Source organism: Daktulosphaira vitifoliae, unplaced genomic scaffold (assembly GCF_025091365.1).
Source record: "Daktulosphaira vitifoliae isolate Bord-2020 unplaced genomic scaffold, ASM2509136v1 Scaffold_5, whole genome shotgun sequence".
NCBI classification, from domain to species: domain Eukaryota; kingdom Metazoa; phylum Arthropoda; class Insecta; order Hemiptera; family Phylloxeridae; genus Daktulosphaira; species Daktulosphaira vitifoliae.
The window spans coordinates 19,366,714-19,385,400 of record NW_026099576.1 but is presented as its reverse complement, the minus strand read 5'-3'; the positions used below and the strand labels follow the sequence as shown (position 1 = coordinate 19,385,400).

Below are 18,687 nucleotides of genomic sequence, written 5' to 3'. Positions count from 1 at the left end.
ACAGAAAGAATAGCTTTTTCATTGCATATTCTACTACAGTTGTATTAGGATGAGTAGGTTGATGAGCTGTAAATGTATTAAGGGAGCATGGTATAGCATTCTGACATTATATCAGATTTCGTTTAAAGAGTTCTGCGATAGTGTAATGTAAAGTTGCGTTCTATGAGGTAAGATTTAAAAAATAAGTAGTATAAAGGTGGTAAGAGTAGTATTAATTTAAAAAGAAAATCATCATCGTCAGCATTATTGTTTTATTTCAATGAAGTTACAGTTGAGTCAGTTAATTGATTAATTTATTAAATAGTTGAGTGTCTGCTGTGAAAATCAAATTGTGAATCGGCTATAATAATTTTTTGAGTTATCCATAAAGTTTAGATAAAAATTACACATCTAGAAATGTTTTGGTAATCGTGGAATTATGAAAGTTCTAGTATCATGAATATTTTGTCGATTTAATTTCTTATCATAGGTAGATAATGAATTGTAGTATTATGTCATCATTTATTATATTAGCAAATAATATATTATCATTTGTACATGTATGTCACATTATATTTACATATTCATTTATTATGAATATACAAGTAAACCAAAACAGGGTTCCCTTCTTAAAACAAAAATAATTATGGAATACAATTTAATTATTGTACAGGCTTAAAGTAACGCCTATGTGTAGAGCTTCAATTAAGGGCAGCCAATTACATTTAACAATTAATTAAGATCTCTAGCTTCCAAGATTACGTTAGTAACTAACGTAATCTTGGAAGCTAGAGATAACTGTTATCGATACACTGTTTTCCTCTGACCATAAAAATCTACTTTTTCTTATTAAAACCAGTTATTTCAATAATTTCAAAGTATACAAAATCTGCGACACTAATCAAGATTCTCACTTTCTGGGACTATCCGTTTTTTAAATTTAATTTGGACTTAGAATATTGTTTCAAGTTAAATGGAATTTAAAATATATTAAACTGAACTTTGTTTTGGCGAATCTATTAATTTAAGTTTATTTGTTTATTAAATAATAATTAACGCGTAGTGTGAAACGTTTACGCAGTGAATTTAATAAACGGAATCAACGTTGAATTGTTTAAAATATTGTTACGTGTCATAAGATATAAGGTAAGTGCAAATTTAATTTATGCTTTCGAACCATAAACAATCTATTGCATAATTATCCACACAGGTAAATTATGAAATTTTAAGGGATTTTTAACATTATTTATCCAATGCTGTTTAACTCACGAGATCAATCTATTATTTGGTCATAAACATTTATACTTATTTGGCTATAACCCCTATATGTTCAGCCGCCATTTACTCACCATTTTAACCCCCTTTTTTTATGTATATTTCATTATTACCTATCCATAACATTTTTACGTTTCTTTTTAATTTGGTTTATTACAGTATTTACATAAATGTGTCTGAGATCTTTATGAATAATTTTTAAAGGTCTCCCAATTAGATCATCTAACTTAACGTTTTCATTTTTTTATTATTTGTTATATATTTCAACTAAAAAAACTACTGTATATATATTATTCAAACTATTTTGATTAGTTACCATAACTATAATATTGTTGAAGTAACTAAATTTCCAGTTGTAAAACTAAACATTTTATTAAAATTACAAACGTAAGCTTGTCAAACGGTTTTCGTAGAGATAATAGTATTATTAGTACTTAGGAAATCCGAGCTTTTTTTAGCCAACTCTGAATAATAGATGGTGAAGATAGTATTACAAATATTAAATCGTAAAAAGTTATATCAATTTTTTTATTAATTATTAAAAAATTATTCAGTTGTTTTACAAAACGTTTCACTTAAACAATCTTAATTAAATTAAAAATAAAATTCGTATAACTACACTTTATGTTTATATAAACAATAATATCTAAGAAACAAAGTCGAATGAGAAAAATATATAATAAGACTCTTAAAATTCCCATATTAAGTAAATAAATCGCACTCGGGAGTATAAATTGTTGAAACAATTTTATCAAATAATTGATGTGTTAATATTACTAACATTTGACTAGCATATGTCTTACTGAAGTTTTTCTGTTAATTCTTTTGTTTGAATAATAATGTTCAATACAAAATTCTATTATAATTTTTTAATGGCATTTTGATATTATTTTTAAAATCTACCAGAGTGCAACAGTTCATTACTCCTGCTGCTAATGTTTTATCAAATTGAATCCATTTAAGTCGCTTGCATAATCCAGGTCTACAAAAACGTGTGGCTGGATTGTTGATAGGATTGGCATGTGGATTATTAAATCCAACAAAAGTTATAGCTTCACCATGTTCTTCGTCTATAATGATTTTCCAAAAAAGAGCTGGTACTGGCATTGCGGGTTTGTTATATTTACCTTTAGTTAAATAAAGAGGTTGTCCGTTTATTAATAAGGTTCCATGTACACCTGTATATACTGTTAAGTTAATTTTTCTAACAACAGCTAATCTTCGTACGCTATTCTCTAAAATTAACCAATTTCCACTGTTAAACGATTGCCATTGTGGTGCAGTATTAATATAATAAAACGTAGCTTCTTGTTGAGATGCATACACAAAGTCTGCTTTAGGAGCAAAATGTCCCCGAGATAGATAATGACCGTTATTTATATACTTATTAGCAATTTTTCTTGGTAAACTCCTATACATCATTCTCATCTGATTTTTCTTAGAATATGCTGTATTGGGGGAGATATTATCATAAATATTAGTACTTTCTTTAAACGAAACTCGTGGATAATCTTTTCGGCCTCTAAAAATTGTATAAAAAAAACAATTTAGTAAAAAACAATAACCTCTTTTTAGCTTCGACGCGAACCTGAAAAGGTATTAATTCGACTATGATAAGTGTATTTTTTGTGTAGAAATAAATTCTGAGCATCTACTGAATAAATTTTGCTCAACGATACTTCGATTCGATTAATGAAATGGTCAATTATAAAGAATCACACTGGTTGTATACAGAATTGAACAGATTTACTGACAATTCATATAACTTATGATCTACATAACATTTTAAAATTTTTTAAATCAATTTCATACTATATAAGACTGCATAAAAATATGTTTTATGTTATTTTTAGCAATTAAAAAATATATTTTAAAAATTAACTTTTTTATTAAATTTTTTTCAAGATTTGAAATTTTATAGATAAGTACGCGATTTCTTTCCCATGGATAATAATAACGTTTAATGCGCTTTATACAGAAATGATTATCTCTAATCTTTATTACAAAAGTTAGAAACATTATCGTTGTCAACTATGAGTATTCCATGGTTATTCAAGTTAAAAGTGATAACAATTATTAATTTGCGTGATTCTATCATTGTAATCATATTATTATAGGATATTCCTTGTTAGGAGATTTGATAATAAATGCACTTATTATTACTCACGTTTAAATTTATGATATATGAACTTATTTAATTAAAAACCTAACATGTTTTAGACAATGTTTTTATAATTTTTTTAATAATCTTAATTATACTACTGCTTGTTTTTTCAAATTTTTTAAAAATTTATCTATAAAAACTTCAAATCTTAAAAAAAATTTTAATAAAAAAAATTAATTTTTAAAATATTTTTTGTAATTGTGAAAAATAGCATAAAACATATTTTAAATATAGTTCTATATTATAAAAATTGATTTTAAAAATATGAATTATAAAATGTTATGTAGATCATAAGTTATATGAGTTGTCAGTTAGATCTGTTCCACTCTGTATATATATATAAAATAATTAAAATTCATTAAATAATAAAAATTATAAATTTTTATTTATTTTAATACTTACGCAAGTACATTAGGTGTAATTTCATGTTTGGCGAATAATGACGTAACGCTGTCTTTATCAAAACACACATCTATCATGTTAAGTTGTCCTATATTATGAATCTGAAAACCAATCTGATAGTGTAAAACGTTGTTGCCGACACCAACGCATTTTCCTGCTAAGAATAATTTGGACTGTGGAACTTTTTGGCATACATAATCGCTAAATATATGTTGATCGTTGCCTGAACCATATGAGTCATTACCTAAGCACTGAACTTTTTGTAGATCAACAGAAGTTTTCTGTCGAAAAGTTGTCCCTGGACACGCCAGTATCATTTGTTCGTGTTTATTTAATTGTACAGTATTATAGTACTTAGGATACATAATACCAACTTTTTTATTTTTATGATCATACTTTACTATTAGGGGATGTGTTGCAGTCATATCATTTTTAGTGTTGATTTTACATCCATTTTGATTATTGTAAAAATTAAAACCTAAAAATAAAAGTCACTTCATATTAAAAATTTGACATTTACATTTGTGTGAATCTTATACTTACGATTTTTGGTAATATAGTTAGAGTTAAAGCGATGGGAATAAGCAGTTGAAATAATAAAGAAAGTTAATAAAGGAAAAATTGAAAATAGAAACATTTTAAAAACTTCAAAGCCAAATTATTTCTTTTAAGTTCAAAGACTCATTTGTAAGCTTTTGATAAGTCTTTTTAAAATTTATTATTAACTTAAGCCTTAAGCATCAAGGTAAAACACAAATAGCTATATTTTTCATTGCGTTATATGTATTGATATTTATACTCAATGTCGTTCTCAGGGTTTCCTCTTGGAAGGAGATATGCGTAAGAAATTTTTTTTACTCCCTCCAAAATAAATCCTTACCATATATATTTATTTTTATTGTAGGGGGGTTTTATACCCCATATCCCTCCCCTTGGAAAACCCATGTTTATACTTTAATCAAAGTAGCCAAAAAAAATTAATTGTTTACGCATATGCTGACGTAGAATAATAACACATTTTATATTATTACTGACATGAGTTTTAACATAAAATTTATGTTTTAATGTAGAAAATACTAAATATGAAAATTTTCGAATATTTTTGTAAGCAGAAACGTGTTATAGTTAAAAAAATTAGGTCATTATTTTACTGAATATTTTATATGATTTATTGTTATATTAAATATTTACTTAGAACAATCACGTATCATAAATCGATTTACGTATGTTTAAGTTGCGTTAAAAAAAAATTAATGCGCTTTAAAACTGTTACTAATGTACGACTGATATAGGATTGCTAAGTTATTATAATAAAAATANAAAAAGAATAAAGCAGTAGGACCAGATGAAGTGCCAGTAGAAGTATGGAAAATATTAGGTGATGTTGGCATAAGGTGGTTGAAGAAGGAACTTTTAAATAAAATCTTATTAGAAGGGAAAATTCCAAATGAATGGAGGGATAGTATTGTGGTGCCGATATTTAAAGGTAAAGATGACACACAAGAGTGTAGAAATTATAGAGGCATAAAGCTTATGAGCCATAGTATGAAAATTCGGGAAAAGATAATAGATAAGAGAATAAGAAATGAGACATCGGTATCTAAAAACCAGTTTGGATCTATTCCTGGTAAGTGTACAATGGAGCCATTATTTTGTGTGATGCAGCTAATAGAAAAGTTTAGAGAAAAAAAGAAAAAGCTGTGTATAGTATTTATAGATTTGTAGAAAGCGTATGATAGAGTACCAAGAGGTTTTAAAGTGGGCATTAATGAGAAAACGAGTTCCGAAAAGGTACATTAATATAATAGAGAATATATATGGCATTTGTACTAGGGTAAAAAGTGTAGAAGGAGTAACAGAAGTTTTTAGGGTAAGAGTAAGAGTGCACCAACGTTCTGCTTTAAGCCCTTACTTATTTTCTATAGTGACGGATGAAATTACTAGAGAAATACAAGGAGAGGTGCCATGGTGCATGTGGTTTGCTGACGATATAGTGTTAATAGGAAAACATAGAGAGGAAATTAATCAAAGTCTAGAGGTGTGGAAATCAACTCTTGAAGAAATACGGAGGTCAGTGACTATAGGCGAGGTGGAAAGTTTTAAGTATTTAGGATCAGTTGTACAAAAAAATGGTGACATTGACGAGGATGTCAGACACAGGATTAAGTGAGGGTGATTGAAGTGGAGGGAAGCGTCTGGTGTGTTATGCGATATGAGAATTCTAATAAAGCTAAAAGGTAAGTTCTATAAGACTGTAGTGAGATGAGTAATGATGTATGGTTCATAGTGATGTTCGGTTAACAAGAAAGTAGAGCAGAGTATGAGTGTAGCAGAGATGAGAATGCTTAGATGGATGAGTGGAGTGACTAGAAAAGATAGGATAAGGAACAAACATATAAGAGGGAGTATAGGTGTAGCATCAATCATGGATGAGATGAGAGAAAATAGACTTAAATGGTTTAGTCATGTTATGAGGAGAGAGAAATTGGAAACTGTAAAAATAGTTATGGAAATAAATGTTTAGAGAAGTAGAGGTAGCGAAAAGGCAAAAAAGAGATGGAGGCATGCTTCCATTGAATTGGAGATTGAATGCGATTTAAGGACAGCTGATATAAGCGTAAATGATGTGGGCGATTGATGTCAAGTGGAAGTTTAGGATAAGGGTGGCCGACCCCAAGTAGTTGGGATTTAGAGGAGGAAGAAAAAGAAGATTTATTTAATGTTTTATGCATTAAAAAAAATAAAATTTGACAGTAGCTGGTTCTTAAAAATTCAATTTTTTAAGTAAATTGTTGTTAATTTGAATTTAATTTTTAGCTACTGTTAATATACATTATTAGTTATTTTTTAATGAATTAATAATTCAGGAAGTTTATTTTTATAATTAATATAGACTTAATTATGTAAAAAAATAGAAAATTTTATTTTGGTTGACTATTTTCAAAGTAATGGACATAGAAACTTTAGTTAAACAATGAATAAGACTTCGTAGAGTAATGATAAGAACATTAAATTCTATTTGAATTATTAAATCAGAACAGTTATTATTAATAGAAGGTCATGGATAAATTTTACATCAAATTATTTTCGTCGATCAACTTGTTTTTGATGATTCAATGTTTCAAGTATTATTTTAATTTCGATATTAGAACAGTTAATTTTGAAGGTGCGACACTTTATAAAACTTATTGTCAATGTCAATAGAGGTTATTAAACTTAATTTTGATAGATTCTATAGAAAATACCCTACAGGATTATTAAGATTCCTCACCTGTTCAACCAGAATACTGGAATAGGAACTTTGAAGCTTTAGATTTTAAGGCAAACTCCGACAAATAAAAAGCTTAAACGTGTTTATTATGTTAAACTATACTAATAGCTAACTTCAAAAGAGTCATAGTTACTCCTTGTTGTCCGGAAATCCAAGGGGGCCGGATCGGTCCACTGGCCGTCGGAGACAACAGTTCGGAGAGTCTTGGGTCTACTAATCCATATTTGGAGACCGTAATGTAGACTATTATCTACCTATCGTAATAAGAAAGAAAACCGCGCGACAGGGTTTAAACCAAGTGACGCCGTAGTTCTTCTCTACCCAGTATAGTGGAAACCTTTCCTAAATGGGTTTGTAGAAACCCACCAGTACTATTCCCTTTTAGCAGCTGTTATGGTGCACGGCAGAGCACCACCAGGGATCTCAACATCACGAAGTGATCAAAAAAGGAGGTTTAATGCTGGGAATAGAGTGTGATACTCTGCCCGTTAAGAAACTAAGTTCATATATAATGTTAGGCACCTAGACCAGATAATACTTGAATGCTCTAATTGGTTTATTTTTATTATTTTATTATCTTCTTTAGTTGATTTGTTTAATTTGAATTAGATAGTAAATGAGGGCACAATTTATCATATAATATTAATTGTTTATATATAATTAGCAAATCAACACCTAAATAGGTATAAATTGTCGAATAAATTTTTTTTTCAATATTGAGTGTATTTCAAAAGTTTTAAATTTGTATGAATCTGAAAAACACAGCGTTTTAGAGTAGTTTCAAAAATTGAAATAAAAAAATAATTGAAATGAGTTAACGGTTTTGTTCAAATTATTTCTGAACTTTTTTATTGGATTCTCATGAATAGTATTGTCATTCCAGAGAGAATATTTTGATTACTGGCTTATTATGATATTAGATTGTAAAAAATAGCAACCACGTTACAGTTATTAATAATTTAACTAAAAAAAAAACAAGGGAGTACTAGAGATGAAAATGAATACAAAGATGAAAATTGCCTAGTTTGTACGTTGCATTATCGGGAGAACTAAGAATAGAAAATCATCTCCCAAAATAGAACACTTTATATATTTTTTAATTTGTATATATACATATTATCCATCAAAAAATAGTGAATTATAATTTTATATGAAACTATATTATTTTTTATGTAGAGAATTTAAATATAATATAAATAAATACCTTGAAAATTAAAATAATATTAGTTATAATATTTGTAAGATATAAGATATAAGTTTATTAAAAATAATTGTTTATAAAATATCAATTATAATATTCAAAGAACTATTTCAATTATTATCAATACTAAAAATCACTCATTTAGACCTTTCTTTAATAAAATATCATTGACTTCTATTTGAGGAACTTTAATTATCTTACTGAAATCTTTATAACTGCAACAGTTCATAACACCTTTCAATGGATCGGTATCGAATGAGACCCAGTTAAGCTGTTTACACAAACTTTTTGTACAAAATTGCGATGTTGAGTTACCAAAGCGGTTTGCGAATGGATCATTACAACCTATAAACACTATTGCTTGGTCCGTATCTACATCATGAACTATCTTCCAAAATACAGATGGCACTGGTATTGCAGTTTTTCCAGAAGAAGTATAAGTCAAATAAATAGGTTTTCCATGGATATTTAAAACTCCATGTACACCAGTATATACTGATATATTTGTTTTACGATCTTCAGCTAAACGTCTTATACTGTTATTTAAAATTTTCCAATTTCCATATTTAAATTTCTGCCACTGTGGCGCGGTATTAAAATAATAAAGTGTTGCTTTTTGTTGTGATGTGTATGGAAAGTCTTTCTTCGGTACTAGACTACCTCTTAATAATATGTGACCATTTTCAGTATATTTTTTTGCAACGTTCTTTGGTAAATAATTGTGAAGTATATTATATTGATTGGATTTTTTATATACTCTTATGGTAGAGACGTCTTGAAAACCAGGACTATATTTAAATATTTCTCTTTCTAAATTGGATTGTTTGGTAAATTGATAGACTCTGAAAATAATTAAACCTATTTTAAGTTTGCATCTTTAAGTCTATCTAAAAATACTAAATAATTGATAGAATATAGTGTTATATCCAGGATATTTTAATAGGAGTCTAATAGTAACAATTTATTTTAGTGCTTTTTTTTGGTCATTTTTATTTTAAATATAGATTTAGTAAGGCAGATGGATTGAACTCAAGCCTGGATCCTGGATATGCCACTTATTGTAGTTATTGTTTTTATGATTGTTTAAAATTCCTCATGATGTATAATGAGGTATTTTCTAATAAAAAAACATATAACCATATTCAGTATAAATTTTCATCATCGAAAATTTACAAATCCTGCTAACGATTTTTGAAAATACAAATATTCAAAAAAATACGTATGCAGCGTATTCAATAAAATAATGAGTTTGTATAAGTTTTTAGTGTACCAATATTTGTGTAATTAATTAAACTGTTATGAAAAAATAGTTACAATTCCCATTTTCAATAAAATACATAATTATTAAAAAAACAATTATATTTACGTCACAATATACTTATATTAAAACCAAAAATAAAATATACTTACGTATTAAAGTTGCTTGCAAGCTTATGAATTGTATATAAAGGAGTTAAGTTACTTTGGTCAAAATACAAGTCATATTGTTTTAAGAATCCTTCTTGCTTCAAGTCAAATCCTATTTTATAGTGCACAATCTTCTCACCGTAGGCTGTAATTCTCGTTTCTAATTTTTTTATAACTGACTGTGGACTTTTGTCACAAATAAAGTGACTTATTTTGTTCTTTTCTTTGTCTAAACCAAATAGATTATTACCGGAGCACTCAATTTTCTGTATATTTATGCTTTTATTATTTTTTAATTGTCCGTCTGGACATGCTAACAACAAATATTTTCCAACATCTACATGAATAGTGTTATAATTATCAGGGTGTATGATCTCTTTATCTAGAGGATCCAATATTAATGGAAATTCTGAAGATAAATCAGTTACAATATTGATTTTGCAACCTAAAAAAGTTAATCACTTTGTACATTTATTATAATTTGTATTTTACTCTTGTTAATGAAATAAATATAATTATTTAAGATTTTGAAGTACAAAATAAATTTGAATAAAAAATAATAATTTTCAGGCTAAAATATATTTATTACTTCAAAATTAGTAAAAGTATCCTTGAATATGAATGCTTACCATTCGAATCTGATGTGACTTGATAAATGTACATTAACAACATAATTATGAATTGGACTTGGAATGAAAACCATAGAGTATTGAATAATTTCATAGTAAAAATAATCATATTTTGTTTTATGAGAATTCTTTGTTAAATATTTATTTTTTTAATATTTATTTCATGAGATAATCTCAATTGATAATTTAAAAAATCTTAGAAGATTAAAATATTTTTTAATTTTTAACATTTTTAGATGTTATTACTGTTAATTTAAATATAATACATAAAATCTTAAGTACTTCATTAATCATATAAGCCAATAAAAACATTTGTAATTTGTTAGTTATAAAACACATTTCAAAATCAAAAGAACAAACATCCACGTAATCAATTATAAATTAAATAGAAAAGTAAGACGTGCGTCATATTTTTCATTATATTATATTCAATATATCATGTCTTATTAAGTTAAAAAAAAATTCAATTTAGTATTTTTAAGTATGATTTAATTATTTCTATACAATATTTAACTGTTCAAAATTTATTTTTTATTACAAACTATAAATTATTTTACCCTATCAGTAATAAAAAATATTATGATAATGTTTTTCACGACTTTAGACTCAAAAAAATAATTATTTACTTAAAAAGACTAAACTAAAAAAATATTCAAAAGAAGTTACACACACATATTTAATATTGTATAATTTGACACGTAGCTGAGAAGCTTTTGGTTTTACTCTGCCGTATTTTTTTTTTTTTTTTTGTTACTACACACTATTAATTTCACTCTGGACTAATTTTACACAACAATGCTGCAAAACATATTTAGTTGAAGCTATCAGCATCATAATTTTGAAAACATTTTCTTAATCTTCTTTATAAAGAAAATGTCCTGATGAATTTGTTGTTAAAAAACTAAAAATTAGTTATAAAAAAGTCAATTTTGATATTTTTAGTATTTACTTTATAATGAAATAAGTTTTAAAAATTGGACGGAATATTGAGAAAAATTTAATATCAATATTTTAAATATTTACTTATTTAACGACATATTTTTTATTTTAAATCCAATTATTAACTAAGGTACATTAGAGAGGAATTAAAATCATATCAATGATTTATCTTTTCAAGTTTTGAAAATGTTTTTAAAACCCTGAATTTTTATAACCTACATTACATTAAATATGATAGAATATACTTAAAGATAAAAAAAGAAAAACAATGCGAAATCTCGATTTTTATAAGTTATCATAAGTTACAGCGAACACTCGTAACATTTTTTGGTAAAAATAGCTGATTTTGTAGTTTTTTGGTTAGTAATATCATAACTTAAAAATTAATAAAAATAAAGAGTGGCAAAGGATATTGAGAATGGGATAAAACTGAGAGTTGGAGTGGGAGTTACTTTTGATTGGGGTATGATTCGAGGGTCATAAAATAACAGAAATATCGACTCCTATTGATTTTTAAAATCTTGCCTGATAATTCTCCTGGTTCTTATAATATCTTGAATAATAATATTAATCAATAATTGTAAAATAAAATAACGCAATTCGATATTGTTCACAACTTTAACACGTAAGAACCTTGACAATGATGATCGCAATATCCGCGTAACGATATCTAGGACACGAAAAGAACAGGCTAGAATAAGGGTTTGCTCTAACTTTTTATAATATATTTTACCGCCAAAAATCATCATTGTTTAATTCTTACAGTATAACTGTATATTGATAAGTAAGCATAAAATACAGAAATTGTGATATATATATATCATTATGACATTTTTTATATAATATCAACATAGTTTTTTACACATAAGATTAGGGCTGATACAATGCATTTAATTATTAATATTAGAATAAAAAGGAAAAAAAATATTGATGTCTTCGGAATAAAGGATTTTAAAAGTGACCATTAATTGATTTATGATTGAATAGTGTATATTACAATATGCGTTTTCTATTTCTCATAAATATTTATTTAAATTATATATGTTTGAAAAGGATTATGTCCATCTAAGAATATAATGATTAAATATCCCATTTTATAGTAGTGAAGACTATATTACGACAGTAAGAAAATACTCACATCATTCTAAGTTATGTATATTATTAAGTTATAGCTTGTATAATGTAATATACAGAGTAATTTTTTATCATAACCCATCACTCAATAACTTACAAAATAAAAACAATTTAGACATTTTTTCTTTTTTGATACCTTTAGTTAACATATATTGCTGAATTATTAATTATTTAATACTTTTTAAGTTCATCAATTGTGCTTTGTAAGGGTGTCAGATTTTTCTTCAAATGAGAATACACATTTTGAATTTAATAAAATTTTTGTGGTTTTATTTTAATTGTAAAAGGCATATAAAAATAATAAAGCAGTAGGATCATATGAAGTGCCAGAAGAAGTGTGGAAAATATTAGGTTGTGTTGGCATAAGGTGGTTGAAGGATGATTTTAATAAAATCCTATGAGAAGTTTGACAAAAGAGAACACAAGGTGGGTGAAATGAGGAGATCAGTGATAGTAGACGTGGACGTGATAGAAGAGGTAGAAAGTATTAAGTATTTAGGATCAATGTGCAAAAGAACGGCGGTGGTGATTTTTGACATGTTAGGGAGTCAAAGATGATTCTTGGCTAGGCTAATTATGGATGGGAAAAATGTTTTGGCCAGTTTGCGCCAGAGAACAAACACTACCTTTTCGAAAATTTCAAGAAAAATCTCGTTGCCACTTTAGCGATAGAACCCTGGACCCCATATGTCGAAATATACATTTGTACCTATTAGGCCAACTCATTTAATTATTTAATATAATATGTAATATATTATTAATACTTTAGTAAGCCCATTCTTAAAATAATTAATTAGGTAGATTTTCACATGATAACACCTTCAAGAAATTAGAGAAATTAAAAATTATTTTTAAGAAGTACAATAAAATAGGTTTACATGTGCAGTGTCATTGTGTCTCCTATGATTAACTAATGAAGGTATCCAATGTGGAAATATAATTTTAGATATATTATTAAATGAAAATTCAATTTTATTTAACTTTGAATAAATAACTTTTGGATATAATAATACATGAGTTCAATTTTATGTAATAATAGATAAAAAATAGTCAATATACTAAATTAAATATCAGACAGATTTGAACCCTCACATAGCGCGAAAATGTTTACAATTTACTCAGTCCATTTTTAAGTTAATAGGCAACTTGATAGTTGAAAACAAAATAATCATTTTGATATTTATTAATGAATATATTTCATTTATTAAAATATTTGTTTAATAAAAGTAGAATATAAATCAGGTAAACATATTTTTCGTTTTCTTTAATACTTAAGCAGTGTTAAAGTTTAAAAATCTACTATGGGTGAGACACAGTAGTGTGAAATATTAAATAGTAATATAGAAAAAATGTTTTCAGTGACAACCTTTTTAATTGCAGCAACATCAATATGAAAAATTTAAGGTTAATTTTGCGGTAATCTTTCCTATAGTGAAGATTATATATAATGAATAATACATCTATAATTGTAATAAATATAAATACACTACGGTGATTTCTTCAAAGTCAGAAATCATCTTTCGTGAATTAGTTTTTTAATTTTAGCTTTGATGTGAAGCTGAGGAAGTATTTATTTTTGTGATATACAAATTCGCATTTAAAATATAAAAATATTTATGTTTATGTAATAACAGTAAATAAGATCAAAATGTATGAGGCGGCCATTAGTATGTTGTAATTTACTATGGATATGTTTAAATTTAAAAATATGAATAACGAAGTAAAATTAAAACTATATTAAAAATATTATTAATTTAAAAAAACTAAAAAATATTACACTCAAAGCCACAAAAAATTAATGAAAAATCGCAGATACGTATTTCGGAAACAATGTTACCATTATCAACGCTAAACACATACTGACATATACATATACATACTGTCAGTATGTGTTTAGCGTTGATAATGGTAACATTGTTTCCGAAATACGTATCCGGGATTTTTCATTAATTTTTTGTGGCTTTGAGTTTAATATTTTTTAGTTTTTTTAAATTAATAATATTTTTAATATAGTTTTAATTTTACTTAATTAATTAGCCACAAGTGATTAATTTTTATTATATAAATAACGAGTTTTTTGTAAAATAAAATTATTATTAGAAAACGACGATTTGAACACAAGCATAATATTTATTTTTGAACTTTTAAACATTTTTAATACATCTTGATATATTTTTTGAAAAAAAACTAGCAATGATAAATACAAATTCAGTCTAAATATATTGTAGGAATACATATAAAATTATTAATATGAGTACTGTTCATATTAGTAATATAAATATAAAAGAAAAAATATAATATTTTTAGTATAAAATATCCGTTGATGTTATCACAGGAACATTTAGTTTGGCTTTAATACTATGATATTCACAACAATAAATATTTCCTTTGAGGGAATCGTTTTCAAACTTTACCCAACCGATTTTATCACAAAAGCTTGAAGAACATATTTGTTTTGCTGGATCTACATAACGGCCTGAGAATGGATTGTTGTAGCCAACAAACACTATTGATTTGTCATTGTGTTGCACAATCTTCCAAAATATAGTTGGTACTGGAATTACATTATAGCCTAATTTATGCCGTGCCATATGCAAAGGTTTTCCAGTAATATTTAATTCTCCATAAACCCCCGTGTACACAGTCAAATCAATTTTTCGATTATTTGCTAATTTTCTTATTGCATCTTCTAAAGTTTTCCAATTTCCATTTTTAAATGATCGAAATTGAGGTGCGGTTAAAACATCAAAAGATGTTGCTTTTTGTTGGGCTAAATATGGAAAATCTTCTATAGGGACGAGATTCCCATTAGTTAAAAAATGTTTACCATCTATAAATTTTTTAGAAATAATGGGTGTCACGTAAATATCTAATTTTTTTTTTTGTTGATCCTCATTGTATACATTATTAAGTGAAATTTTTTTGAAATATTGCGTCGTTCTCTTTTCAGTTAACTTTTCAGACACTTCATCTCTAAGAAGATTATAAAAAATTATTCTCATAAATTGATGTAAAAAATCTTTAATTATAATATTAAAAAATTACTATTTAATTGTGTGTGATAAATATAAATTTAATTTTATCAAAATGACAATTTACATCAGTATTTAATATTGATATCACTTTTTACATACTTACGTATTAATATTTTTTGTAATGTTATGTGTAGTGTACATAGGCCTTAAGGTTTTTTTATTAAAATATAAGTCAATCAACTCGAGAAATTTTTCATTGTCTAATTCAAATCCAATTTTGTAGTGTATTAAGTTGTCATCTTCAGTACATTTACCTAGTTTTTTCAAAGAAACTTTTGGAGGTTGCTTGCATGTATAGTAATTAAATTTGTGTTTTTCTTCACCGATGCCAAAGAAATTATCTCCTAAGCATTGAACTTTTTGAATTTTTAAATTGTCGATTTCTTTAAAACTACTTCCGGGACAGGCTAATATTAACTCATCGCCAAAATCAATATTAATATCGTTGTTTTCTGGTTGTAGAAAATCAATTTTTCCGGTTAATTTATTATTGTATAATATAAGTGAATTTTGTTGAGTCATATCATGTTTACTATTAATTACACAACCATCATCTAAAACAATTATTAATAAATTAATATATTTGGATTGTCTAAGGGTAGAATTAGTTAAAGCATTTTTCTTACTATTAAGTGAATTCGAAGTTACTTGTAATATAAAAAACATTATTCCTGAAATAAAATGTGATAGAAAAGTTGTGTTCAATTTGAAATTCATAATTGAATAAAATGAATTTGTTTTATATGTAAAATGAAGGAAATTCGATAACTCTTGATTCTTATATTTGACTTGGAACCTAAAAAATAAAAAAATTTTTATTTAATAATATGTTTTATAATTATAAAATATCAAAATATCATTGTAATAATTAGGCACGAAAAGAGAGTCAAAAATAGCTCATATGTGCTAATATAACAGTTTGTAGAAATATTTATTCTTGCAGGATAAAAATTTTGATTAGAATATACTCAACACATATAATAAATATTTAATTTTTTCTCCAATCAAAATATGTGACTATCATTAAAAAATATTAATTAGAACGTGATTTGTTTTAAATATTATTGTACTGAATGTATTTTATCAAATAAATAAATAATATATAGTTTCATTAAATTAAGAACTATAAAAATCATTTTGCATATTATTCTTATATATAAATATAATTAAAAAAATTAATTAATTAATTGAATTTTTTATAAACTTTAAATATGTATGTATTAAAATTAAAAAATAATAATAATCTGTTTCAAATATAAATATAAATTTGTAAAAAATCTGTTAATTTTCAACATATCTTTAAAAACGATTATAATAATAACCTTTTATTACAATAAATAAACTAACCTTTGAGCAGCTTCACTAAATTTATTGACTTTAAGATATTATAACTAATTATATTTAGTTATAAAGAATCATTACTGAAAAATTAGTATATAAAAATTATTTAGTCCTAGACAAATCAAACTTATGTAAAATGATACGTTAATTATCTCAATTTATATTTAAATTTTCGAAGATTATTGACAGTGTATGACGCAATAATTTTTATAAATTATAATACTTGATCTTATGAGTAATATTTTAAATAATATAAACAGTAAAATGTTTTTTTTCCATTTATTTTTTAGTCAAAGTAAAAATTAAAAAATACATTATACAGCATGTTAATATTTAACGATAGTTTTATTTGATTCATTTACGTTTTAATTGATTTGAATTGCGAAAAAAACAAAACATCTTTAAAGATATTTAATATCATCTTACAAACGTGTACAGTTTAATCAAGACTGGAATGAGAGCGCTCCAGGGAAAAAATTCCCTAGAACCCATGGATTTTGGGGATCTATTCATACCCCCAAAATCAATACTAAAAGGTATTTAAAAAAGGTACTTAAATATTATGATACATTAAATTAATTTTTATCATTATTTTTATTTTTTTATTTGAATTTTTTTAAATATTTGTCAAACAAGTTAAATTTTTTTAATGAATACTATTTGAAGTATAATTTATTATTTCATTATTATTTTTTTTTACTACTAAAAAATATAATAGCGTGTGATGTAGTGCTTCAAAATGATTCATTTTCGTTTGAAAAATATGATGTTTTGTACATTTTTAGTATATTTAATTTGATAAATTTAGATAGAATATAATAAAATATAGAATTTTTATACCTGAACTTTGATAATAAACTCTGAGATATTTGTACCAATAATTTTACTTTCAATGACAGATACGTTTTTATAGAAGAATTTCATACACTTGAAATCCAATTACTATACTTAGATAATAATTGAAAAAATTTTTTTTTTATATTTTTCGAAAGAAAAATTCTTTGCAAGAATTTTTATCATGTTAACCAGAGTTAGGATACGAAATAATTTAAATTTTTGATCATTTTTCTTTAACTAGTAAATTAGATCATTTATATTGATTTTCTTTTTTAGTAAATATTGAATAATCGATTACAGAAACCAAAAATATTCTGTGACCGTATTAGGAACATTAATTAAACCTAAAATTGTTAACCTTACAAATTCTTGAAAAATTTTTCGATATTTCTGAACTAACTTATTGAATATGATAAAAAAAGGTTAAAACCCTAATTCATTTCAGTTCCTAACTATGAAGTTATCCACTCAATACTGTCCCCAATAATAATCATCCAAAAACATTTTTAAATATAAAATTCAAAAAAATAATTAGTTTATTTTTACGTTTTAATACTAGATACAATTAATACCTTTTAGTTAGATAAATAAATATATATACATTTGCAATTTATACAGACTAACTTTAAATAAATAATAGCAGTGATATTTGTTAAAGTTTTATGCATTACAATTTTTTTTTGTGTTCTTATTTACGCGAAAATAAAAACATGTTTTGAGAGAAAAATTAATTCTTTTAATTCTCAAGACTAAATTGTGCTTGCCTTGGAAAACACTTAAATAATATCCAAATTAAAAAAATGTTTAGCATAGACTAAAATAGACTACTACCTGTTAAATTAAGTTTATAATTAATGTTTATTATTTTATCTATAATAAAAAACACACATCAAGAGTACATGAGCTGTAAATTGAAGGAACAATTACAAGTTACAATAAAATAATTTAAATACACTTTACGTTTTCATTTTTTAGTTTCGATGCGAAACTGAGAAAGTATTATTCCTACTATGTTTATAATTTTTTTTGTGTCTCTTATCACTGTCACCGCAGTTCTCACCAAGTCGATTTCT

General features: G+C 25.5%; 3 protein-coding genes across 4 annotated transcripts in view; 1 reads left to right on the top strand and 2 right to left on the bottom strand.

The window, feature by feature from the left end:
* The first annotated feature begins 688 nt into the window (after positions 1 to 688).
* The window catches only part of LOC126907628 (uncharacterized), a 42,435-nt gene continuing 24,436 nt past the window's right edge, over positions 689 to 18,687 (top strand). Inside the window, exon 1 of one of the 2 annotated variants that reach the window (XM_050689048.1) lies at positions 689 to 1,125. The gene's annotated coding sequence lies outside the window, so the exon portion shown is untranslated. The remainder of the gene's footprint in view (positions 1,126 to 18,687) is intronic. The other variant, XM_050689046.1, reaches the window with a different exon arrangement.
* On the bottom strand, positions 1,844 to 16,897 carry LOC126908227 (uncharacterized). Its single transcript, XM_050690139.1, has 8 exons — positions 16,784 to 16,897; positions 16,063 to 16,232; positions 15,540 to 15,990; positions 14,707 to 15,374; positions 9,703 to 10,144; positions 8,494 to 9,134; positions 3,821 to 4,298; positions 1,844 to 2,776 (listed from the first exon to the last, which is right to left on the bottom strand). The coding sequence occupies exons 2-8, from the start codon at positions 16,151 to 16,153 to the stop codon at positions 2,098 to 2,100; spliced, it is 3,450 nt and encodes a 1,149-aa protein (XP_050546096.1). The 5' UTR covers positions 16,154 to 16,232; positions 16,784 to 16,897; the 3' UTR covers positions 1,844 to 2,097.
* Positions 8,306 to 10,548, bottom strand: LOC126907631 (uncharacterized). Its single transcript, XM_050689054.1, has 3 exons — positions 10,329 to 10,548; positions 9,703 to 10,144; positions 8,306 to 9,134 (listed from the first exon to the last, which is right to left on the bottom strand). Exons 1-3 carry the CDS (start codon positions 10,435 to 10,437, stop codon positions 8,426 to 8,428), a joined length of 1,260 nt encoding a protein of 419 aa, XP_050545011.1. The 5' UTR covers positions 10,438 to 10,548; the 3' UTR covers positions 8,306 to 8,425.